The 26,312-nt window shown below is 47.5% G+C and overlaps 1 protein-coding gene across 16 annotated transcripts in view; it reads left to right on the plus strand.

Moving 5' to 3' along the window:
- LOC124018689 (microtubule-associated protein 2-like) overlaps positions 1-26,312 on the plus strand; it is a 106,462-nt gene that overhangs the window by 27,027 nt on the left and 53,123 nt on the right. For 5 of the 16 annotated variants that reach the window (XM_046334036.1, XM_046334039.1, XM_046334041.1 and 2 more), the window contains exons 1-2: positions 7,362-7,479; positions 12,568-12,641. In XM_046334036.1, coding sequence (XP_046189992.1) covers positions 7,472-7,479; positions 12,568-12,641 — 82 coding nt within the window. In that variant the 5' untranslated portion in view covers positions 7,362-7,471. Of the gene's footprint in view, positions 1-7,357; positions 7,480-12,349; positions 12,406-12,567; positions 12,647-26,237 lie in introns of those variants that run through there. The other 11 variants (XM_046334037.1, XM_046334038.1, XM_046334040.1 and 8 more) reach the window with 7 other exon arrangements.

The following is a 26,312-nucleotide window of genomic DNA, read 5'->3' on the forward strand; positions in this document are numbered from 1 at the left end:
TGTGTGCTGCCTGTATCAGAAGCAGAATGAGGAGTTTCCTGTGTGCTGCCTGTATCGGGAGAATGAGGAGTTTCCTGTGTGCTGCCTGTGTCAGACGCAGAATGAGGAGTTTCCTGTGTACTGCCTGTATCAGAAGCAGAATGAGGAGTTTCCTGTGTACTGCCTGTATCAGAAGCAGAATGAGGAGTTTCCTGTGTACTGCCTGTATCAGAAGGAGAATGAGGGAATAACATGGGAATGATAGAAAAGGTGGTAGAGAGGGAGACAGACACAGTCTATGGACTCCTCATCCAGCAGCACACTCCCTAGTGTGTGTGTGTGTGTGTGTGTGTGTGTGTGTGTGTGTGTGTGTGTGTGTGTGTGTGTGTGTGTGTGTGTGTGTGTGTGTGTGTGTGTGTGTGTGTGTGTGTGTGTGTGTGTGTGTGTGTGTGTGTGTGTGTGTGTGTGTGTGTGTGTGTGTGTGTGTGTTAGAAAGAGAGAGTCAGGACTTTCCCATAATTCCATTCAGTGGCAGTTTATGGGCCTCTGCCAGTCCTACAGTTAAATAAGTCATGCATCCCTAATGGCACCCCAGGCCCTATGTAGTGTACCCCATAGACTCTGGTCTAAAGTTGTGCACCTCATAGACTCTGGTCTAAAGTAGTGCACTATATAGGGAATAGGGTTTAATTTGGGATATTGAGGGTTTGAAATTGGCAACAGTCAGTCTTGTCATTGCGGCTCTAGATTTGTGTTAACAGCTTCACCCCACGTGCTTGGCCAATGAGTGTATTTGCTGTGTGTTCTTGGCTAGGGACAGGACAGAGAATGTATATTCTCAGGGTTCTTGTAGGAAAACAGACAGTGTTTTTTAGTTTTTCATGTTTGTTGACTGTCAGGGATGCAGCAGAGCAGATACTGTACCTCTTAGGGACTTCCAATGGTCAACCATCTGGAAACCATTCTCACTCAAGTAGAGCCAAAATAGAATATATTGTTCTCTACCTACCTATCACTCTCTACCTATCTATCACTCTCTACCTACCTATCACTCTCTACCTACCTATCACTCTCTACCTACCTATCACTCTCTACCTACCTATCACTCTCTACCTACCTATCACTCTCTACCTACCTACCTATCACTCTCTACCTACCTATCACTCTCTACCTACCTATCACTCTCTACCTACCTATCACTCTCTATCTACCTATCACTCTCTACCTACCAATCACTCTCTACCTACCTATCTACCTACCTATCACTCTCTACCTACCTATCACTCTCTACCTACCTATCACTCTCTACCTACCTATCACTCTCTACCTATCTATCCCCCCCTACTTACATATCACTCTCTACCTACCTATCCCCCTCTACTTACATATCACTCTCTACCTACCAATCACTCTCTACCTACCTATCCCTCTCTACCTATCTATCCCCCTCTACTTACATATCACTCTCTACCTACCAATCACTCTCTACCTACCTATCATCCTCTACCTACCTATCTCTCTCTACCTACCTATCCCCCTCTACTTACATATCATTCTCTACCTACCTAACTAGGGCTAGGTTACAGGCCTAGGGTACAGGGCTAGGGTACAGGGCTACGGTTCAAGGCTGGGTCTAGGGTACAGGGCTAGGGTTCAAGGCTGGGGTACAGGGCTGGGGTACAGGGTACAGGGCTAGGGTTCAAGGCTGGGGTACAAGGCTGGGGTACAGGGTACAGGGCTGGTGCTGTACCCCCATCTCACCACAGGGTCTACCCTCTGACTGTCTTCATATTATATCCCTGAGATTCAAATCCTTCTGGACAACTTACACTATTTGTTTTGGTATGCTTTGTTGACCTCTGAAACCCAGGATGAGGTCTTAACATCTCATTAAATATAGAAGGTTCATTTTTACTCATCATTCATTTTGACACATTTCTGCAAATTTGTATTTAATTTGTATTCATCCAAATGGCATTAGTAGGTAGCCTGTATCCATCCCCAAAGGATCGAACCAAATGGAGGATTGTAGGAGAGACGCTGGTGATGGACAGCCTGACCAAAGCATCGACTGTGGGCTGTATGAGTAGGAAGCAAATCAAGGAATCCCCTTTTACTAGGTGATCCTAATGAGTCAATCCTGAGTCATTAGCTAGCAGGCGTCAGTCAGCCTTATTGCATCTGAGTCTGTATGACTCTTTGAAGGGCTAGTTTACCCAAACCTATTTCCTTCCTTTCCTTACCCTGTAAATCTATGGACAAGGTATGACAGCAATCCATGCTTAGGCCGTCTAGGCTGTCATTGTAAGTAATAATTTGTTCTTAACTGACTTGCCTAGTTAAATAAAGGTTAAATCAAATAAAAAATAAAAAATGCTTTGGTTTAGTTTCTCTGGCACTGTTTGCACAAGTGACTTCGTCGAGCTTTACAGTCAATTAAAGATACTTTTGGCTGATTTGGACATGACGTGTGGAAAATGCTCATATTTGGGTGAACTATCCCTTTAAGACACCTGACCAATGACCATGGCCTTCACCATGACTAATGAGTTGGCATACAGGGAGATGTCAGTGTCTGTCAATATGCAGACCCGTGTCTGGTAGTGGAGATGTACTGTGGCATCATGTTATGAGGTATCCCTTGCTCAGTTTCCCAGGCTACAGTTTGGGGAGGAATTGTCTAGTGCCTGAGATTACACTCTGAGTGGCACAATAGCAGTATTCACATTTCTTACATGGCAGTAATGGCCCTCTAAACCACAGTCATTCAGACACTAGTTTGTTTTCCTACCCTCCAGCCCTCCAGCCCTCCAGCCCTCCAGCCCTGCACAGATAGATTAGATTCTCAAGGGAATCCATAAAGTTTCCTCGCTGCTCAGCTGAGCTACAGTTCCACTGCTGGTGCCATGTTGGTCGGTGGAGCCTCTGTGATGCAACGTGGTCCAGGAAGGCTTCCTACGGTGCTGGTGCCATGTTGGTCGGTGGAGCCTCTGTGATGCAACGTGGTCCAGGAAGGCTTCCTACGGTGCTGGTACCATGTTGGTCGGTGGAGCCTCTGTGATGCAACGTGGTCCAGGAAGGCTTCCTACGGTGCTGGTACCATGTTGGTCGGTGGAGCCTCTGTGATGCAACGTGGTCCAGGAAGGCTTCCTACGGTGCTGGTACCATGTTGGTGCCATGTTGGTACCATGTTGGTCGGTGGAGCCTCTGTGATGCAACGTGGTCCAGGAAGGCTTCCTACGGTGCTGGTACCATGTTGGTCGGTGGAGCCTCTGTGATGCAACGTGGTCCAGGAAGGCTTCCTACGGTGCTGGTGCCATGTTGGTCGGTGGAGCCTCTGTGATGCAACGTGGTCCAGGAAGGCTTCCTACGGTGCTGGTGCCATGTTGGTCGGTGGAGCCTCTGTGATGCAACGTGGTCCAGGAAGGCTTCCTACGGTGCTGGTGCCATGTTGGTCGGTGGAGCCTCTGTGATGCAACGTGGTCCAGGAAGGCTTCCTACGGTGCTGGTGCCATGTTGGTCGGTGGAGCCTCTGTGATGCAACGTGGTCCAGGAAGGCTTCCTACGGTGCTGGTGCCATGTTGGTCGGTGGAGCCTCTGTGATGCAACGTGGTCCAGGAAGGCTTCCTACGGTGCTGGTGCCATGTTGGTCGGTGGAGCCTCTGTGATGCAACGTGGTCCAGGAAGGCTTCCTACGGTGCTGGTGCCATGTTGGTCGGTGGAGCCTCTGTGATGCAACGTGGTCCAGGAAGGCTTCCTACGGTGCTGGTACCATGTTGGTCGGTGGAGCCTCTGTGATGCAACGTGGTCCAGGAAGGCTTCCTACGGTGCTGGTGCCATGTTGGTCGGTGGAGCCTCTGTGATGCAACGTGGTCCAGGAAGGCTTCCTGGACGGTGCTGGTACCATGTTGGTCGGTGGAGCCTCTGTGATGCAACGTGGTCCAGGAAGGCTTCCTACGGTGCTGGTACCATGTTGGTCGGTGGAGCCTCTGTGATGCAACGTGGTCCAGGAAGGCTTCCTACGGTAGGATTACCCAGACAGACAGGTGCCAGAGGAACAGCTGCTGTCAGTGGTTATGGAGAGATGGAGGATGGATAAACTCATCCCTACAGGTGAAGAGGGGTTGTTTGACAAAAGGTGTGAACAGGATATAAGTGTTGGAGAGGAACTGTAAACTGACTGTCTTAGACAGCACTCTTTACATCAAACACCTTCCCTACCACTCCTAACCATGTTCAAAACAATGGCAACAGTATAGAATGGAAGGAGGGTTAGGTGCTGTATGTATGAGTCATCAGTAGATGTGGTCGAAGGAATAGTCACATGCTCACCAATGTTTTTGGGGTTGTCTTTGCTTTGAGTTTAATCTGTAATACATATCTGGATGATTCAGAAAACGATCATCTAGTTTAATTGAGATGATATGATCTGCTCCTTTAATCCAGATCACAGTGTTGACTTCAATTTGACTGACTCTATCACCCCCTGCACCCTCCAATCCTGCCAATGGGATTACCTTTTAACTTGAAATTAGCCTGGGGCTCAGCAATGGGATTTGAGCCCATACTAAACTCCTGAACACCATAGAAATGCATGTATGTCTCTTTCAGAGATGCTTCTTCTGAGACCCATATGAACCATTTAGCATGTTCTACAACTCCTTCAGCTTAAAATCACTAGCCTAGTCGCTAACTAGCTGCTAACATACTGAGCTAACATTTAGTAATGTAAAGAGGAGCAGATGCCACAGTGCTGGGGGGTAAATAAAGTGCGAAGACCTAATATGCAGTGTGGTGGCTGCAGCCGGTCTCTGCCTGTCTGTTGACAATGTGAGAGCAGATTGGCGCTGTGCGGCAGCTGCTTCCCCAGTGGCTGCTGAGGGAGATTAGCTGCTAGCGGCTACGCTAACTCACAAGGAACATGGCTTAGCGTTAGCTTAGCGTTAGCACTTAGCTGCTGCAGCAGGTTCTAATCAAGGCTGGCATGGGTCTGCTCAGAGGCGGTGTTGACAGGACTTTGTCAGCACCTCACTGGGGTTTCATTGACCCTTTCACCCCTTTACCCCTTTAACTCACTGAGTTAGTCCATAGGGAGAGGTGGGGGATCATTCCTTTCTGCTGGGCTAGGACTACTGCCATACTGAGGCTACTGACTACTGAGGCTTAGGCAGCACTCGTATTAGGATGTTTGCTGTAGAAATGTCGTTGAGACCATTGTTAAAGTCGCGTGTTTTCACTCCATCACTATTGTTTTTGGGCATGAAGAGGATGATGACCTGAAGTTCTGAGACAGTGACATGTTTATTAGAGAGTTAGGCTGAGGTTGGTCCTGGTCCACTGTCCTGGTCTGTCCTGGTCCACTGTCCTGGTCCACTATCCTGGTCCACTGTCCCGGTCTGTCCTGGCTGTCCTAGTCTGTCCTGGTCCACTGTCCTGGTCCACTGTCCTGGTCCACTGTCCTGGTCCACTGTCCCGGTCCACTGTCCTGGTCCACTGTCCTGGTCTGTCCTGGCTGTCCTAGTCTGTCCTGGTCTGTCCTCGTCCACTATCCTGGTCTGTCCTGGCTGTCCTGGTCTGTCCTCGTCCACTATTCTGGTCTGTCCTGGTCTGTCCTGGTCTGTCCTGGTCCACTATCCTGGTCCACTATCCTGGTCCACTATCCTGGTCCACTTTCCTGGTCCACTGTCCCGGTCCACTGTCCCGGTCCACTATCCTGGTCCACTATCCTGGTCCACTATCCTGGTCCACTATCCTGGTCTGTCCTGGTCTTGAACAACCACTTACTTTGTCAGGATGGGAGGGAAAAAGGAGTAAGGGAGGGGGAGCTAACTCTACTGTCCCCCCTCTCTCTCTCTCTCTCTCTCTCTCTCTCTCTCTCTCTCTCTCTCTCTCTCTCTCTCTCTCCTCCCTCCTTTTTCCATAGTCCTCCTTCCCTCTCCCTTATCTTGGTCCATGCCACTTGCTTGAGCACCACAACATTGTGATATGAATAGGAGATGAGGGAGCACGCTCTACTTCAAACTCCTTAACAAATGGATCGGTGCTACTGTTTCTATGGACACACTCCTTAACAAATGGATCGGTACTACTGTTTCTATGGACACACTCCTTAACAAATGGATCGGTGCTACTGTTTCTATGGACACACTCCTTAACAAATGGATCGGTGCTACTGTTTCTATGGACACACTCCTTAACAAATGGATCGGTGCTACTGTTTCTATGGACACACTCCTTAACAAATGGATCGGTGCTACTGTTTCTATGGACACACTCCTTAACAAATGGATCGGTGCTACTGTTTCTATGGACACACTCCTTAACAAATGGATCGGTGCTACTGTTTCTATGGACACACTCCTTAACAAATGGATCGGTGCTACTGTTTCTATGGACACACTCCTTAACAAATGGATCGGTGCTACTGTTTCTATGGACACACTCCTTAACAAATGGATCGGTGCTACTGTTTCTATGGACACACTCCTTAACAAATGGATCGGTGCTACTGTTTCTATGGACACACTCCTTAACAAATGGATCGGTGCTACTGTTTCTATGGACACACTCCTTAACAAATGGATCGGTGCTACTGTTTCTATGGACACACTCCTTAACAAATGGATCGGTGCTACTGTTTCTATGGTGCTACTGTTTCTATGGACACACTCCTTACAAATGGATCGGTGCTAAATGGATCGGTGCTCCTTAACAAATGGATCGGTGCTACGTTTCTATGGACACACTCCTTAACAAATGGATTGCTACTGTTTCTATGGACACACTCCTTAACAAATGGATCGGTGCTACTGTTTCTATGGACACACTCCTTAACAAATGGATCGGTGCTACTGTTTCTATGGACACACTCCTTAACAAATGGATCGGTGCTACTGTTTCTATGGACACACTCCTTAACAAATGGATCGGTGCTACTGTTTCTATGGACACACTCCTTAACAAATGGATCGGTGCTTGTTTCTATGGGCACTCCTTAACAAATGGATCGGTAACAAATACTGTTTCTATGGACACACTCCTTAACAAATGGATCGGTGCTACTGTTTCTATGGACACACTCCTTAACAAATGGATCGGTGCTACTGTTTCTATGGACACACTCCTTAACAAATGGATCGGTGCTACTGTTTCTATGGACACACTCCTTAACAAATGGATCGGTGCTACTGTTTCTATGGACACACTCCTTAACAAATGGATCGGTGCTGTGGTTTCTATGGACAAACTCCTTAACAAATGGATCGGTCTACTAGGACACACTCCTTAACTGTCCTGGTCCACTGTTTCTACTTCAAACTCTTTAACAAATGGATCGGTGCTGTGGTTTCTACTTCAAACTCTTTAACAAATGGATCGGTGCTGTGGTTTCTACTTCAAACTCTTTAAGAAATGGATCGGTGCTGTGGTTTCTACTTCAAACTCTTTAAGAAATGGATAAGTGCTACGGTTTCTACTTCAAACTCCTTAATAAATGAAAAGGTGATATGGTTTCTATGGACACACTCCTTAACAAATGGATATCATAGCAACTAACTGTTGTTCAACTGTAAGCCGCCAACACTGGGTCACAATGTTCCTGGTGAATGAGGGACTATCTGGTCCTTAACAAATGGATCGAGAACAGACTGGAGACTTGATCAAGAACTGCAGGTTTTTGAACGTGGACTCCAGACACCTGCTCACCACGCAGCATCTGAGGGAAACACGTCACGACAGGGCAATACATAGACACAGCACGGTGAACAATCCTGGTCCAGGGCAGAATCCTGGGACTCTAATCCTGGTCAGGTGTCTAAATGGTGATTGAAACAACAGCTGGGACTTGTTTCGATCAGGATGGGAGGGAAAGAGGGGAACGAACCTAAAAAAGACCAGCAGGGGGAAAACGAACAGAGGGAAAAGCTGACAAGACAAAATAAGACAAAACTTAACAAATGCCTCTGGCGCTCTCGAGGAGGAACACTGGCGGCAAACGGAGGAAATCATAGATCTCAAACGGTCCAGCACGTCCGAGAAAGAACCCAACTCCTCTCCTCATGGACGATAAAAAAGGGAAACTAGGGTACTACTTAAAAAAAAAATGAGACACGTAGAGAACTGAAAGCTTTAGAGCAAACAGGACCAAACAATGGAGAGTAACAACTAGCGACAGACTGAGACACAGCAAGGGCAGGAACAAGAACAGGAGGATACTGATGGCAGGGAACAGACTGAGAACAAGACCAGGAGCAGAAGCAGACACACTCCTTAAAAAAATTACAGTTTCTATGGACACACTCCTTAACAAAAATCGGTGCTACTGTTTCTATGGACACACTCCTTAACAAATGGATCGGATGCTAACTGTTTCTATGGACACACTCCTTAACAAATGGATCGGTGCTACTGTTTCTATGGACACACTCCTTAACAAATGGATCCTACTGTTTCTATGGACACAGCAGAACAAATGGACGGTGCTACTGTTTCTATGGACACACTCCTTAACAAATGGATCAGGTTTGCTACTGTTTCTTTGGGTCAGTCCTTAACAAATGGATCGGTGCCCCTCCAACCACTGTTTCTATGGACCATTTGCCTTAACAAATGGATCGGTGCTACTGTTTCTATGGACACACTCCACAAATGGATCGGTGCTGAAAAATGGTTTCTATGGACACACTCCTTAACAAATGGATCAGGTGCAACAAGGATAGGAGCGGATGTTTCTAAAGAGATGGACACAATCATAACAAACCGGTGAGGAGGAAGGGAGTTGGTTCTGGACCACTGAAGACCTTGCGCAGACCATGATATTCCTCCGGCACTCCTGTCAAATCACCAGGTTCCTCCTAACAAATGGACAGAACAAACAGGTTTCTATGGACACAAACACTTAACAAATGGATCAGGAAAGGATGAATTACTAGACCAATCAAAAGAAGGATTATGACACACTTAACAATGACCCAAAACAACAGGTGTAAAAGGTGAACAAAAAATCAAAAAAGAAATGGACACACTCCTTAACAAATGGATCGGTGCTAGTGTTTCATATAATATACTGGGGAGAGGACTACCATCCAACAAAATGACCGTGGGCTCCCTAACTGTCTGAGAGGAATGTCATGTTCCCGCGCCCAGGCTTCCTTCCATAAAAATGGATCGGTGCACTGTTTCTATGGACACACTGTACTTAACAAATGGACCGTCTCGCTTATCAGTCGCCCTCCCTTAACTGATGAGCTCTGGCCTTTAACTGGACATGTGACAAAATGGACACACTCCTTAACAAATGGATTGGTGATTCTCCATTTTCTAGTGGACACACTCATGGGCTTAACAAATGGATCGGAGAGAGGGGAGGTGCTACTGTTTCTATGGACACTACTCCTTAACAAATGGATCGGTGCCACGCTGGTTTCTATGGACTCATCCTTAACAAATGGATCGAGCGAGCAACGCCTGTTTCTACTGGAGGCACAAGAAATAACAAATGGATCGATTACCTTGACATAGGGAAGACAGGGACCAGGAAGCTTGTTTCTATGGATCAAAAACCCTTATCATCTTAACAAATGGATCAGATAATTGTTAGTTACACTCAGCGCTTGCCTCCTTAACAAATGGATAGCTGTGCCCCACTCCCGACCAGTAAGGAGTGATATGACACAACTCTCCTTAACAAATGGATCGGTGCTGAGAGAACACTATATCTATGGACACACTCTTAACAAATGGATGGTGGGTTATTACTGTTTCTATGGACACTCGGAAGAACCGGAAGTAGCTTAACAAATGGATCGGTGCTCTGTTTCTGTCCTGGACACACAGGGTCTTAACAAATGGTCTGCCGAGCATCGCTCCCTGCTGAGGTTTCTACTGGTCCATTCTTTAAGGAATGTTATGCAGGTGAATGAGGACCCAAAAGCGACTTGGCGAAAACAGAGTCTTTAATCCAAACTTTACAATCAAATGGATACTGCTGTGGTGACGAGAACAAACTGGAGACTTTTAAGAAATGCAGGTTGCCTGTGGTTTCTCAGACACTCACCACGCAAACTCTTTAAGAAATGGATAAGACAGGGCTACTTAAACTCACGGTAATAAATGAAAAGGTGATATGGCAGAAATGGAAAACTCTCTTAATCAAGGGGGAAGGATAGGAACAGGTGTGGGAAGACTAAATGATTGATTCAATGAACAGCTGGGAGCAGGAACGGAGCGATAGAGAGAAGAGAGAGAGGGAGGAAGAGAGAAAGAGGGGAACGAACCTAAAAAGACCAGCAGGGGAAAACAACACTGGGAAAACAAAATTAAGACAAAACATGACACAGTATCTCTACTGCAGAGATTTCACTGCATCTCATTGTGTGGTATGAGGTTAGTGTAATGGGAATGGGAGGAGGATTTCATCAGGCTGTATTAGTAGTATTAGCAGTGTGCTACTGCAGATTCTACAGTCCTCTCTTTCTCTCTCTGTGTGGTTCCACATTCTTCTCTTTCTCTCTCTGTCTGTGTGGTTCCAGAGTCCTCTCTTTCTCTCTCTGTGTGGTTCCACAGTCTTCTCTTTCTCTCTCTGTCTGTGTGATTCCAGAGTCCTCTCTTTCTCTCTCTGTCTGTGTGATTCCAGAGTCCTCTCTTTCTATCTCTGTCTGTGTGATTCCAGAGTCCTCTCTTTCTCTCTCTGTCTGTGTGATTCCAGAGTCCTCTCTTTCTCTCTCTGTCTGTGTGATTCCAGAGTCCTCTCTTTCTATCTCTGTCTGTGTGATTCCAGAGTCCTCTCTTTCTCTCTCTGTCTGTGTGATTCCAGAGTCCTCTCTTTCTCTCTCTGTGTGATTCCAGAGTCCTCTCTTTCTCTCTCTGTGTGATTCCAGAGTCCTCTCTTTCTCTCTCTGTCTGTGTGGTTCCCGAGTCCTCTCTTTCTCTCCCTGTCTGTGTGATTCCACAGTCTTCTCTTTCTCTCTCTGTCTGTGGGATTGCACAGTCCTCTCGGTCTCTCTCTGTCTGTGTGATTCCACAGACCTCTCTGTCTCTCTCTGTCTGTGTGATTCCACAGTCCTCTCTGTCTCTTTCTGTCTGTGTGATTCCACAGACCTCTCTGTCTCTCTCAGTCTGTGGGATTCCACAGTCCTCTCAGTCTCTCTCTGTCTGTGTGATTCCACAGACCTCTCTGTCTCTCTCTGTCTGTGTGATTCCACAGTCCTCTCTGTCTCTCTCTGTCTGTGTGATTCCACAGACCTCTCTGTCTCTCTCTGTCTGTGTGATTCCACAGACCTCTCTGTCTCTCGCTGTCTGTGTGATTCCACAGACCTCTCTGTCTCTCTCTGTCTGTGTGATTCCACAGACCTCTCTGTCTCTCTCTGTCTGTGTGATTCCACAGACCTCTCTGTCTCTTTCTGTCTGTGTGGTTCTTCAGTGTAGTTCTTTGTCTCTCTCTGTCTGTGTGATTCCACAGTCCTCTCTGTCTCTCTCTGTCTGTATGATTCCACAGACCTCTCTGTCTCTTTCTGTCTGTGTGGTTCTTCAGTGTAGTTCTTTGTCTCACTCTGTCTGTGTGATTCCACAGTCCTCTCTGTCTCTTTCTGTCTGTGTGGTTCTTCAGTGTAGTTCTTTGTCTCTCTCTGTCTGTGTGATTCCACAGTCCTCTCTGTCTCTTTCTGTCTGTGTGGTTCTTCAGTGTAGTTCTTTGTCTCTCTGCCGCTGTCAGCCCTGCCTACAAATTAGCACAGGGACAGAAATATTATTCAGCATGAGGCATTGGGTAAGCCCTGCACCCCTACTCAATACACACATAACTACACACACTTCTACACACACATACGCACGCACGCTCGCAAGCACGCACGGACACACACACACACACACACACACACACACACACACACACACACACACACACACACACACACACACACACACACACACACACACACACACACACACACACACACACACACACACACACACACACACACACATTCAGGTGCACTTTTATGGACACATCCACACACATTTTTGGGCTGAAGAGATGAAACGAATCCCGTGGCCTTTAGAAATGCAGCTTCCCTTTTTCCCCTCATCCTCAATCTTTCACTGGCATATCACACACACACACACACACACACACACACACACACACACACACACACACACACACACACACACACACACACACACACACACACACACACACACACACACACACACACACACACACACACACACACACACACACACACACACACACATATCACACACACACAATTTCAGCCATCCCGAGACTCCTCCCAACCCAACCCCCTCTTTTCTCCTTTCCTCCTCTCTGATGCAGCATCATAATTTGTCTTGTTCGCGGCTCAGGGGGTGTGTGTGTGTGTGTGTGTGAGTGGGAGTGCGAGCCCACACTTCAGAGGCTGTGTTCTGGTGCGTGTGTGAGGGAGTGTGTGTGTTCTCTCCTACCGGTGGATTGTCTCTCTAAGTCGTGTCTCTCATCTACCACTGAATTTCTGACTGACTCTCTCTTTTTTATTTCTCTCTCCCTCACATTCTCTCTCTCTTTCTCTCTCTATTTCTCTCTCTCTGCAGGACTCCAAGCCTCCTCCCTTACCCAAAATCATTGCAGACAAAATCGCAGAAAGATAGCTGCCCCATCTCACCAGGTAAGGTGTGTATGTGTCTCTGTGTGTGTCTGTGTTTGTGTCTGTGTGTGTGTCTGTGTAGATTTAGAGATGTAGAGAGTGTATTAGTCACAAGGTTGTAGATGTAAATGCAGGGTACACTGATAATCTTAAGCTCTGAGCTCCAACAGGTCAAAGAGTCTGTGTCTGTGTATTCCGCCCGTGACTAGACGCCGACTAGAGTGACGAGACACAAATGCAGGGTGTCAATTTATTGTCTGTGGATACAGGCTAGCAGGCTGCCGAAAAACTGCCGGCTCATTGCTATGCTGCTAGCATCTCTCTCTCTTTCTCGTTCTCTCTTTCTCTCTCCCCCTATCCCCCTCTCTCTCTCTCTCTCTCTCTCTCTCTCCCTCCCTATCCCCCTAACCCCCCTCCTCTCTCTCTCTCTCTCTCTCTCTCTCTCTCTCTCTCTCTCTCTCTCTCTCTCTCTCTCTCTCTCTCTCTCTCTCTCTCTCTCTCTCTCTCTCTCTCCTCTCTCTTCCTCTCCCTCTCTCTCTCCCCCTTCCTGCCCCCCCTCTCTCTCCCTCTCTCTCCCCCTCTCCCTCTCCCTCTCTTCTTTCTCCCCTCATTCTCTTATAGCAGATATATCAGTTAAGAGGTTAACAATCAGAATCCCTAATAAGCAGAATGTTTTCTGGACCAGACATACAGTATCTCCCTTTTGTTAGCTTCCAAGAACATGATCTATATATTACAGCCAGCAGTGATTGTTTGTGACATAACTGATATGCAGTGAAAGTAGTGGATGTGAGTGTGAGAGCGGCTTCTGCAGCTGTGTGTTAGGAGTCCTGTTTTCCTCTCAGAGAGATGTAGTGACGCTCAGTGTCTAGACGGCATTGATTATTCAAGCGCTAGGACAGCGACTCTCCTCGCGCTGATAGGAGACTCACACAAGTTAATGACATTTTCCCTCAATGTTTTCCCTTTATTAGACAAAACACTGAATTGTGAGTGAAAGAGATGTTATGTTGAGCCGTCTTAGAGTGGTCATGCTTGTCGGTGGTTCTGAGGGATTTACACAAACCACACATTTTAAAAAATGTTACCAAATGTTGTAGTAGCTACTATCTTGTCTCATCGCTACAACTCCCGTACGGGCTCGGGAGAGACAAAGGTTGAAAGTCATGCGTCCTCCGATACACAACCCAACCAGCCGTACTGCTTCTTAACACAGCGCGCATCCAACCTGGAAGACAGCCGCACCAATGTGTCTGAGGAAACACTGTGCACCTGGCAACCTTGGTTAGCGTGCACTGCGCCCGGGCCCGCCACAGGAGTCTCTGGTGCGCGATGAGACAAGGACATCCCTACCGACCAAGCCCTCCCTAACCTGGACGACGCTAGGCCAATTGTGCGTCGCCCCACGGACCTCCCGGTCGCGGCCGGTTACGACAGAGCCTAGGCGCGAACCCAGGGACTCTGATGGCACAGCTGGCGCTGCAGTACAGCGCCCTTAACCACTGCGCCACCCGGGAGGCTACACAACACATTTCTCATATTGTCCCCCATCTTTAGCTGTCTTAGAAAGCTTGTGACATAACCCACTGTTTACCACTATCACATACAGCAGCAAACAGTATTGGAGTTTGTGACGCACAGGAGGATGATGTAATGCTGCATGGGCCCCTGCCTCTGTGTGTGTGTGTGTGTGTGTGTGTGTGTGTGTGTGTGTGTGTGTGTGTGTGTGTGTGTGTGTGTGTGTGTGTGTGTGTGTGTGTGTGTGTGTGTGTGTGTGTGTGTGTGTGTGTGTGTGTGTGTGTGTGTGTGTGTGTGTGTGTGTGTGTGTGTGTGTGTGTGTGTGTGTGTGTGTGTGTTGAGCGAATAACCAAAACTATAATTTTTTATTTTGGGGGATTTGAGCCTAATGTGCAAATTGCACAGTTACTCTACAGATAAATCTGATCAAGCCCGAACTGTGCGATGTAGTAGGGAGTTGTAGTTTCCAACAAGCCATGATTCTACATAGTTTAATGGAGAAAACATGGTAATTAACTACATAATCCATTGCACGCCTACTTGTCCGGACTCTGTGCTTGTTGGACATTACAGCCGACAGTGCAGGCAACCACCAACCGACTGATCTACAAATCCCCTTGCATCATAAATAACTATTCATTATTATTTGTAGATCAATCAGTCAGTCATCATTTACCCATGATGCATTACGGTTTTGATCCTCTCGAACACGGCCTGAGTTTTACACCTGCTAACGTGAAAGAGACAGAAGAATGTGCGTTGGAGAAGGAGAAAGCAGTTTCTTCACGAGGTATCTCCTCCTGAAAATACATGATCTGAGTGATTGATAGTTGGTATTCAACAGTCATAAAAGTATGCCTTATTTACTTTGAAGAACCTCTAAAATAGTGATTTTTGTCAGACCGCATAGGCAGCAGTTCTATAGAGAGGAGATGATGACTTGAAATGAAATAATAAAGTCATCAAATAAAACTAATGTAGTATAATGAAATATTATATACTAATATAATGTAATACTAATGAAATATTACATTTAAGTAAAGTGAACAGATGTTGGTTAATAAGTGATGCACAGTAATGGTCAGTCACTACCATCATGGGACTTTTATTCATTGTTTATGTGCTGTGTTGTTACAGCATTCAACCCACATAATGTATAGTGCATTTAATGTTCAAAACAATTATCAAAACCGAAATCAAACCAACCTCAAAAAGAACTAATCGCTCAGCACTAGTCTGTGTGTGTCTGTGTCTGTGAGTGTCTGTGTCTGTGAGTGTCTGTGTCTGTGTCTGTGAGTGTGTCTGTGTCTGTGAGTGTCTGTGTCTGTGTGTGTCTGTGTTTGTGTGTGTCTGTGTCTGTGTCTGTGTGTGTCTGTGTCTGTGAGTGTGTCTGTGTCTGTGAGTGTCTGTGTTTGTGTGTGTCTGTGTCTGTGTCTGTGAGTGTGTCTGTGTCTGTGAGTGTGTCTGTGTCTGTGAGTGTCTGTGTTTGTGTGTGTCTGTGTCTGTGTCTGTGTCTGTGAGTGTGTCTGTGTCTGTGAGTGTGTCTGTGAGTGTCTGTGTGTGTGTCTGTGTCTGTGTCTGTGAGTGTGTCTGTGTCTGTGAGTGTGTCTGTGTCTGTGAGTGTCTGTGTTTGTGTGTGTCTGTGTCTGTGTCTGTGAATGTGTCTGTGTCTGTGAGTGTGTCTGTGTCTGTGAGTGTCTGTGTTTGTGTGTCTGTGTCTGTGTCTGTGAGTGTGTCTGTGTCTGTGAGTGTGTCTGTGAGTGTGTCTGTGTCTGTGAGTGTGTCTGTGTCTGTGTCCTTTTGTGACTGCATCCTTCCGATACACACACCCACACAGACACACTCCCTCCTTCCCCACATTCACCACACACCCTCCCCAGCGGTACATACAGAGCCACCAGGGTAGGACATCTGTCACATCCACAGTCCCCTCTCATCTCTCTCTCTCTCTCTCTCTCTCTCTCTCTCTCTCTCTCTCTCTCTCTCTCTCTCTCTCTCTCTCTCTCTCTCTCTCTCTCTCTCTCTCTCTCTCTCTCTCTCTCTCTCTCTCTCTCTCAATTCAATTCAATTCAATTCAAGGGGCTTTATTATTGGCATGGGAAACATGTGTTAACATTGCCAAAGCAAGTGAGGTAAATAATATATAAAGTGAATATATAAAGTGAAATAAACAATAAAAATGAACAGTAAACATCACACATACAGAAGTTTCAAAACAATAAAGACTACAAATGTCATATTATATATATATACAGTGTTTTAACAATGTACAAATGGTTAAAGGACACAAGATAAAATAAATAAGCATAAATATGGGTTGTATTTACAATGGTGTTTGTTCTTCACTGGTTGCCCTTTTCTTGTGGCAACAGGTCACAAATCTTGCTGCTGTGATGTCACACTGTGGAATTTCACCCAGTAGATATGGGAGTTTTTCAAAATTGGATTTGTTTTCGAATTCTCTCTATCTTTCTGGTATGCTCTGAGGCAACCTCTCTTTCCTAGGAACAAATAGACGCTGACACGCGAACGCAGTAGAGGGTTGGGGGGATGCAGAGGGGGACGTCTGTTTCCCGCATGCACCCATTTTGGGACACAAACATATCCCTGTGTTCCTTTCCCTCCCTCCGTCTCTATCTCACCCATGCTCTGCTAACAGGGCAGTGCCCCTCTGTGTCCCTCTCCCTATGCCAGCAGGGTGTTCTCACCCAGGCGGGGGGCATGGTGCCAACCCCATGCCCTTGGAGGAAGGTCACAGCTTGGCAGCAGAGGTGCTCTGTGTTGGTGGTTCATTACTAAGAGCTGGGATAGAGGACCATTGTTATGTTCATGTCCCAGTGCTTCTGTGTTTCAAAACATGGACTTATCCAACAGACAACATGAAGCATGTTGCAGAAATGGCATGTATGGACACCAAACTTTATTGTCCATTCATGGAAATATATTTTGTGATGCCAACGGTCCATTGAAATACAATGAATATGTGTTCTGTGCCATGACTTCCACCAACATAGTGTGTGATCTAATGATACAGCGTGTTATACCAGTCGATGAGCAGGGGATGATGTGGAATACCAGTCGATGAGTAGGGGATGATGTGGAATACCAGTCGATGAGCAGGGGATGATGTGGAATACCAGTCGATGAGCAGGGGATGATGTGGAATACCAGTCGATGAGTAGGGGATGATGTGGAATACCAGTCGATGAGCAGGGGATGATGTGGAATACCAGTCGATGAGCAGGGGATGATGTGGAATACCAGTCGATGAGCAGGGGATGATGTGGAATACCAGTCGATGAGCAGGGGATGATGTGGAATACCAGTCGATGAGCAGGGGATGATGTGGAATACCAGTCGATGAGCAGGGGATGATGTGGAATACCAGTCGATGAGCAGGGGATGATGAGATGAGCAGGGGATGATGGGATGATGATGTGATGATGTGGAATACCAGTCGATGAGTAGGGGATGATGTGGAATACCAGTCGATGAGCAGGGGATGATGTGGAATACCAGTCGATGAGTAGGGGATGATGTGGAATACCAGTCGATGAGTAGGGGATGATGTGGAATACCAGTCGATGAGCAGGGGATGATGTGGAATACCAGTCGATGAGTAGGGGATGATGTGGAATACCAGGTGCTATACATTATTTCTGTACTGAATATTTTGTTGCAGACCATATGTCTCACTGTAAAGGTTGCTTTTGAAGTAGGACATATTGAGGCTGTTATTGGACTGTCTGTACATCTCACACCTGGCCTCTCACACCTGGCCTCTCACACCTGGCCACTCACACCTGGCCTCTCACACCTGGCCTCTCACACCTGGCCTCTCACACCTGGCCTCTCACACCTGGCCTCTCACACCTGGCCTCTAACACCTGGCCTCTCACACCTGGCCTCTCACACCTGGCCACTAACACCTGGCCTCTCACACCTGGCCTCTCACACCTGGCCTCTCACACCTGGCCACTCACACCTGGCCTCTCACACCTGGCCTCTCACACCTGGCCTCTCACACCTGGCCTCTCACACCTTGCCACTCACACCTGGCCTCTCACACCTGGCGTCTCACACCTGGCCACTCACACCTGGCCACTCACACCTGGCCACTCACACCTGGCCTCTTACACCTGGCCTCTCATACCTGGCCTCTCACACCTGGCCACTCACACCAGGCCTTTTACACCTGGCCACTCTCTGAAGTAGAGCTGCCTCCAGGCCCTGTACAGTGTATGTACATGCTAATACAGTGTATGTACCTGCTAGTACAGTGTATGTACCTGCTAGTACAATGTATGTACCTGCTGGTCTTTTACATACCATAATGTGAAGGCTGGATGTGTGTGTGTGTGTGTGTGTGTGTGTGTGTGTGTGTGTGTGTGTGTGTGTGTGTGTGTGTGTGTGTGTGTGTGTGTGTGTGTGTGTGTGTGTGTGTGTGTGTGTGTGTGTGTGTGTGTGTGTGTGTGTGTGTGTGTGTGTGTGTGTGTGTGTGTGTGTGTGGGCAGTGGGTCGCTTGCGTGCTTATCCAGTGCCTTTACAAGTGGCCTGTGAGCTGCCTGTCAGAACGATTACGTTTCAATCCATCACCACTCAGATATGTCCCACCAGGCACTCTCCGGACGATAGAGGGAGGATTGGGAGGAGAGGATAGAAGGCTGTTGATTTATAAGACAAGGAGTGGGATAAGGAGAAGAGACAGGAGTCTGTGGAGTGTGGGGAGTGTGTGGGGTGTGTGTGGGGAGTGGGGGGAGTGTGTGGGGAGTGTGTGGGGTGTGTGGGCAGTGTGTGGGAGGTGTGTGGGGAGTGTGGGGGGGTGAGAGTGTGGGGTGTGTGGTGGGTGTGGGGGAGGTGTGTGTGGGAGGGGGGAGTGTGGGGAGTGGGTGAGGTGTGTGGGGAGTGTAGGGGGAATGTGGGGGGTGTGGGGAATGTGTAGGTTGTTGAGGAGAGAATAATCTAGGGATGAGGCTGAGTAGGATGGGCTGGGCACATTTGGCTAGGTTGCTGCAGTGTGTGTGCGTGCGCTCCTGAATCTTGCGTGTTCCAATGACTGAGTCAGCCCCAGTAGACTCATTACAAACAGTAGATCTGATCTCTAAGGGATCTACTGGTGTAGGTAGGTCTCCTGTAGATGAATGTAGCTACTGTAGGGATCTACTGGTGTAGGTCTCCTGTAGATGAATGTAGCTACTGAAGGGATCTACTGGTGTAGGTCTCCTGTAGATGAATGTAGCTACTGCAGGGATCTACTGGTGTAGGTCTACTGTAGGGATCTACTGGTGTAGGTTTCATGTAGATGAATGTAGCTACTGCAGGGATCTACTGGTGTAGGTCTACTGTAGGGATCTACTGTTGTAGGTCTCCTGTAGATGAATGTAGCTATTGTAGGGATCTACTGGTGTAGGTCTCCTGTTGGGATCTACTGGTGTAGGTCTACTGTAGGGATCTACTGTTGTAGGTCTCCTGTAGATGAATGTAACTACTGTAGGGATCTACTGGTGTAGGTCTACTGCAGGGATCTACTGGTGTAGGTCTACTGTAGGGATCTACTGGTGTAGGTCTACTGTAGATGAATGTAACTACTGTAGGGATCTACTGGTGTAGGTCTACTGCAGGGATCTACTGGTGTTGGTCTACTGTAGGTATCTACTGGTGTAGGTCTACTGTAGATGAGTGTAGCTACTGTAGGGATCTACTGGTGTACGTAGGTCTACTGTAGGGATCTACTGGTGTAGGTCTACTGTAGGGATCTACTGGTGTAGGTCTACTGTAGGGATCTACTGGTGTAGGTCTACTGTAGGGATCTACTGGTGTAGGTCTACTGTAGATGAGTGTAACCACTGTAGGGATCTACTGGTGTAGGTCTACTGTAGGGATCTACTGGTGTAGGTCTGACTGTAGGGATCTACTGGTGTAGGTCTGACTGTAGGGATCTACTGGTGTAGGTCTCCTGTAGATGAGTGTAACTACTGTAGGGATCTACTGGTGTAGGTCTACTGTAGGGATCTACTGTGTAGGTCCAATGTAGATGAATGTAGCTACTGTAGGGATCTACTGGTGTAGGTCTACTGTAGGGATCTACTGGTGTAGGTCTCCTGTAGATGAATGTAGCTACTGTAGGGATCTACTGGTGTAGGTCTACTGTAGGGATCTACTGGTGTAGGTCTTTGTAGATGAATGTAGCTACTGTAGGGATCTACTGGTGTAGGTCTACTGTAGGGATCTACTGGTGTAGGTCTACTGTAGATGAGTGTAGCTACTGTAGGGATCTACTGGTGTAGGTCTCCTGTAGGGATCTACTAGTGTAGGTCTCCTGTAGATGAATGTACTGTAGCTACTGTTACGGATCTACTGGTGTAGGTCTCCTGTAGGGATATACTGGTGTAGGTCTACTGTAGATGAATGTAACTACTGTAGGCATCTACTGGTGTAGGTCTACTGTAGGGATCTACTGGTGTAGGTCTACTGTAGATGAGTGTAACTACTGTAGGGATCTACTGGTGTAGGTCTACTGTAGGGATCTACTGGTGTATGTCTACTGTAGATGAGTGTAACTACTGTAGGGATCTACTGGTGTAGGTCTACTGTAGGGATCTACTGGTGTAGGTCTACTGTAGATGAGTGTAACTACTGTAGGGATCTACTGGTGTAGGTCTACTGTAGATGAGTGTAACTACTGTAGGGATCTACTGGTGTATGTCTACTGTAGATGAGTGTAACTACTGTAGGGATCTACTGGTGTAGGTCTACTGTAGATGAGTGTAACTACTGTAGGGATCTACTGGTGTATGTCTACTGTAGATGAGTGTAACCACTGTAGGGATCTACTGGTGTAGGTCTACTGTAGGGATCTACTGGTGTAGGTCTACTGTAGGGATCTACTGGTGTAGGTCTCCTATAGATGTGTAGCTGTAACTACAGTATGTCCAGCTGTTGACTTGACCACCTTAAATGTGTTAGCTACAGTGTTGACCATATTGGCCAATGGCCATGGTAGTAGAACATCAATCAGCTCATGCCCAACGGAGCTTCTATGTAGCTTACAGTACTCTATTTTTGTAGTCCATAGTAGACAGACAGACAGCTCCACAGTAGTGACAGACAGACAGACAGACAGACAGACAGACAGACAGACAGACAGACAGACAGACAGACAGACAGACAGACAGACAGACAGACAGACAGACAGACAGACAGACAGACAGACAGACAGACAGACAGACAGACAGACAGACAGACAGACAGACAGACAGACAGACAGACAGACAGACAGACAGACAGACAGACAGACAGACAGACAGCTCCATAGTAGAGACAAACAGACAACTCCACAGTAGAGACAGACAGACATCTCCATTGTAGGTACAGACGGACAGCTCCATAGTAGAGACAGACAGGCAGACAGCTCCGTAGTAGGGAGAGACAGGCAGACAGCTCCATAGTAGAGACAGACAGAAGAGCAGCTCCGTATTATGTAGACAGACAGACGGACAGCTCCATATTATGTAGACAGACAGAAGGACAGCTCCATATTATGTAGACAGACAGAAGGACAGCTCCATATTATGTAGACAGACAGAAGGACAGCTCCATATTATGTAGACAGACAGATGACAGCTCCATATTATGTAGACAGACAGATGACAGCTCCATATTATGTAGACAGACAGATGACAGCTCCATATTATGTGGACAGACAGAGGACAGCTCCATATTATGTAGACAGACAGAAGGACAGCTCCATATTATGTAGACAGACAGATGACAGCTCCATATTATGTAGACAGACAGAGGACAGCTCCATATTATGTGGACAGACAGATGACAGCTCCATATTATGTAGACAGACAGATGACAGCTCCATATTATGTAGACAGACAGATAACAGCTCCATATTATATAGACAGACAGATGACAGCTCCATATTATGTAGACAGACAGAAGGACAGCTCCATATTATATAGACAGACAGATGACAGCTCCATATTAAGGACAGAAGGACGAAGCTCCATATTATATAGACAGACAGATGACAGCTCCATATTATGTAGACAGACAGATAACAGCTCCATATTATATAGACAGACAGATGACAGCTCCATATTATGTAGACAGACAGATGACAGCTCCATATTATGTAGACAGACAGACGGACAGCTCCATATTATGTAGACAGATAGAAGGACAGCTCCATATTATGTAGACAGACAGAAGGACAGCTCCATATTATGTAGACAGATAGAAGGACAGCTCCATATTATGTAGACAGACAGATGACAGCTCCATATTATGTAGACAGACAGAAGGACAGCTCCATATTATGTAGACAGACAGATGACAGCTCCATATTATGTAGACAGACAGAAGGACAGCTCCATATTATGTAGACAGACAGACGGACAGCTCCAACAGAGTTGTCCATGTTCTTGTCCATATTCTGTTATAATCTCCACCCGGCACATCCAGAAGAGGACTGGCCACTCCTCCAAGCCTGGTTCCTCTCTAGGTTTCTTCCTAGGTTCCTGACTGGGTTTTAGGCTGGGTTTCTGTACAGCACTTTGTGACATTGGCTGATGTAAAAGGGCTTTTATAAATGAATTTGATTGAGTTCAAAGGCAACTTCAAAGGCAACAGTGGATCAATGCAGTTCATTACTTATGGACAGACATGGACACATCAATATCACCCCGTAATGGACAGACATGGACACATCATTATCACCCCCTAATGGACAGACATGGACACATCATGGACACATCATTATCACCCCCTAATGGACAGACATGGACACATCAATATCACCCCTAATGGACAGACATGGACACATCATTATCACCCCCTAATGGACAGACATGGACACATCATTATCACCCCCTAATGGACAGACATGGACACATCATTATCACCCCCTAATGGACAGACATGGACACATCATTATCACCCCCTAATGGACAGACATGGCCACATCAATATCACCCTCTAATGGACAGACATGGACACATCATTATCATCCCCCCTCTGTAGTGGTATCTCAACCCCATCACTCTCCTCTCCTCATCCTCCAATCCCCAGTTGATTTAACTCTGACTGGTGGTTTGATGAATTAAACACACACCAGGGTGTGTGTGCGTGCGGGAAGCTGGAGTCTGTCCGTGGGGACAAGGGGGCTGGCTGACTGAATTATAGCTGAGGGATGTGGGCGAAGCGAAGGTTAAGTGAAGGACAGAATGCACAGCCTCTCTGAGTAGATCTCCTATATGATTTACTGTACCTCCAGGTCTGGAGCAACACAGACTTAGTCTGGACTGGACACTTCAGACAGATCTCACTCAATCATTCTTCTGCAAAGGCTATGAATCCTAAACGAATATGTTTATTGCTGTAAAAGCGTTGGTAGAGCATAGCACATGCAACACCAGGGTTGTGGGTTCAATTCCCATGGGGGAACAGTAGGAAAATGTCTGCACTCACAACCTACTGTAAGTGACTCTGGATAAGAACGTCTGATAAATGACTCCATGTCAACACTTAAACTAATATGTTTATTGCTGTGTTTTCTCATTCATATAAATGATCAAGCATCGGTTAGTGCAAAGCACTACTCAATGACAACAGATGGAGAGGATGATGATATTGATGATGATGGTGAGGCTAGACGAGTTGAAACCAGTCTAGTGCTAAATATGTCCAGCGAGGGAGCATGTCCCCATAACCATCTGTCTGCTTGTGTTTTCTAAACTTAGAGATCTAACACTTAGCAACAGACCAAGACAAGGCTCACTGACAGCTACTGTTGTAACTGACTGACTCTCTCTGTGCCAAAACAATGGCTGCTGTTACTGTGAGCCTGGAACCTTTCAAGCCATCCCTGAACCAGGCTGGCTGTAGTGCATTCAGTGAAGGGGACATTTTCTGTCTGCTCCTGTGATCGCTGATTGTCATGGCTGCTCTGAGCAGATGTCCCCAAATCTCTCTCTCTCCCCCTTTCCATTCACCTTCCCTCACAATCCCTCAAGCTCTCGCTCAAGCCCACCCTCCCTCCCTCCCTCGCTCCCTCCCATCACAGTTCTTTATTCCTTCCCTCCATTCCCCCCTCCCTCCCTCCCTCCCTCCCTCCCATCACAGTTCTTTATTCCTTCCCTCCCTCCCTCCCTCCCCCTCCCTCCCTCCCTCCCTCCCTCCCTCCCTCCCTCCCTCCCTCCCTCCCTCCCTCCCTCCCTCCCTCCCTGCCTGCCTGCCTGCCTGCCTGCCTGCCTGCCTGCTCTGCCTGCCTGCCTGCCTGCCTGCCCCTCCCTCCCTCCCTCCCTCCCTCCCTGCGTGCCTCCCTCCCTCCCTCCCTCCCTCCCTCCCTCCCTCTCTTTTAGCCAAGCTCCACTACTGCTGCAGCACTGCTTTCTTTGTGACCTCATCTTACGTTCCCTCTCCCCCTCTCCTCCTTCAACACCCCCTCTCTCTCTCTCTCTCTCCTCCCTCTCCTCTCTCTTCTCTCCTCCCTCAACACCCTCTCTCTCTCATTCCCTCTCTCCTCCCTCATCCCCCTCTCGCCCCTCCCTCACCCCCTCTATCGCTCTCCTCCCTCACCCCCTCTCTCTATTTCCTTCCCCAACGCTCTCTTCCCTCAGCCCCATCTCTCTCTCTCCTTCCCTCTCTCCTCCATCTCTCTATCTCCCCAACTCTCTCCTCCCCCAACCTTCTCCTCCCTCATCCCCCTCTCTCCTCTCTCCTCCCTCACTCTCTCTCTCCTTCCCCAATCTCTCTTTTGTTCCCTCTCTCTCTTTGTTTCTCCCTCTCTCCTCCCCTTTCTCTTTCTCTCCTCTCTCCTTGCCCCTCGCTCTCCTTCCCTATCCCCCTCTCCTTCCCCATCTCCCTTTACCCCCATTTCACTTTCTCTCCTCCCTCCCTCCCCCTCGCTCTCCTTCCCCCTCTCTCGCTCTCCTTCCCCCATCCCTCTTCCTTCCCCATCTCTCTTTACTCCCCTCTCTCTCCTCCTTCTCTCTCTCTTCCTCTCTCTCTCCTCTCTCTGCAAACCCCCCCCCCCACCTCCTCTCTCCTCATCCCCTGTGTGAATATGGACAATCTTTAGAAACCTAGAAACTCACTGACATGTTGCTGGATTTCTGGCAAAATAACAAGGCTACATCCCCAGGCCTGGTCGGGTTGGTTGTGTCACCCTTCTCCCCTTCCCCTCATCCCCTTCTCCCCTCTTCCTGTCTTCCCCCTCTCCCCTCTCCCCTGTAGCTGTGATGGTCAGTGTGAATGGCCATGTTGCACTTGGTCCTGCCAGGGGCCCCTGACTGTGCTGGGGTGATGAATGTAGAACCAGCTCCCCGAAGAGACTCCCAGCCTAAGAACCAGACTGTCTGTCTGTCGCTGGGGCCAAACAAACCCATTGTTCTTATCTGTGGTGGACGTGCTCACATGGGCCCCCTCGTCACTGGTGGATAATGTGAGGACTTGTTGTAGTAATTGTGGATTGCCCCTCTGTCCCATTGTACTACCCATAGAAGTCTGCTATAGAGATTGGGATGCTTAATACAGTCCGGGCTAATTACTAGACAGAGCAGATAGGATCACTCACAAACACTCTTAGTCAAACTAGGAGGTTTCTACATGAAAGCCTGCAGCCTTGGCTCACTGCTCCACACTGCAATTTAAGTAGCATGCCTCAGGGAAAACACTGATCAGCTTAACCCCTCCACCTGTAGTCCTCCATAAGTCTGCCAGCAACATTAATCCAACCATTGTGTTTGAGTAGACTACCCTCTCTTATTCAGTACATACTGTCAGTCTGGTACAGTATCTAGCCACTTAACCATGGACATGATTTAGAGTAGGGGGAATGGTGATCTGGCAACAGGTGTGTGTGTGTGTGTGTGTGTGTGTGTGTGTGTGTGTGTGTGTGTGTGTGTGTGTGTGTGTGTGTGTGTGTGTGTGTGTGTGTGTGTGTGTGTGTGTGTGTGTGTGTGTGTGTGTGTGTGTGTGTGTGTGTGTGTGTGTGTGTGTGTGTGTGTGTGTGTGTGTGTGTGTGTGTGTGTGTGTGTATTATGACTGCTCTCTGTTCTAGCATTCTTAATTCTCTCTCTCTCCCTATAGGTGTAACCAGGAGGTTTTCCTCATCTGTCCTCTGATTCCTACCATTGTGTTCAGAAGTGGTTAAATCCACCAGCA

Source organism: Oncorhynchus gorbuscha, unplaced genomic scaffold (assembly GCF_021184085.1).
Source record: "Oncorhynchus gorbuscha isolate QuinsamMale2020 ecotype Even-year unplaced genomic scaffold, OgorEven_v1.0 Un_scaffold_563, whole genome shotgun sequence".
NCBI lineage: Eukaryota > Metazoa > Chordata > Actinopteri > Salmoniformes > Salmonidae > Oncorhynchus > Oncorhynchus gorbuscha.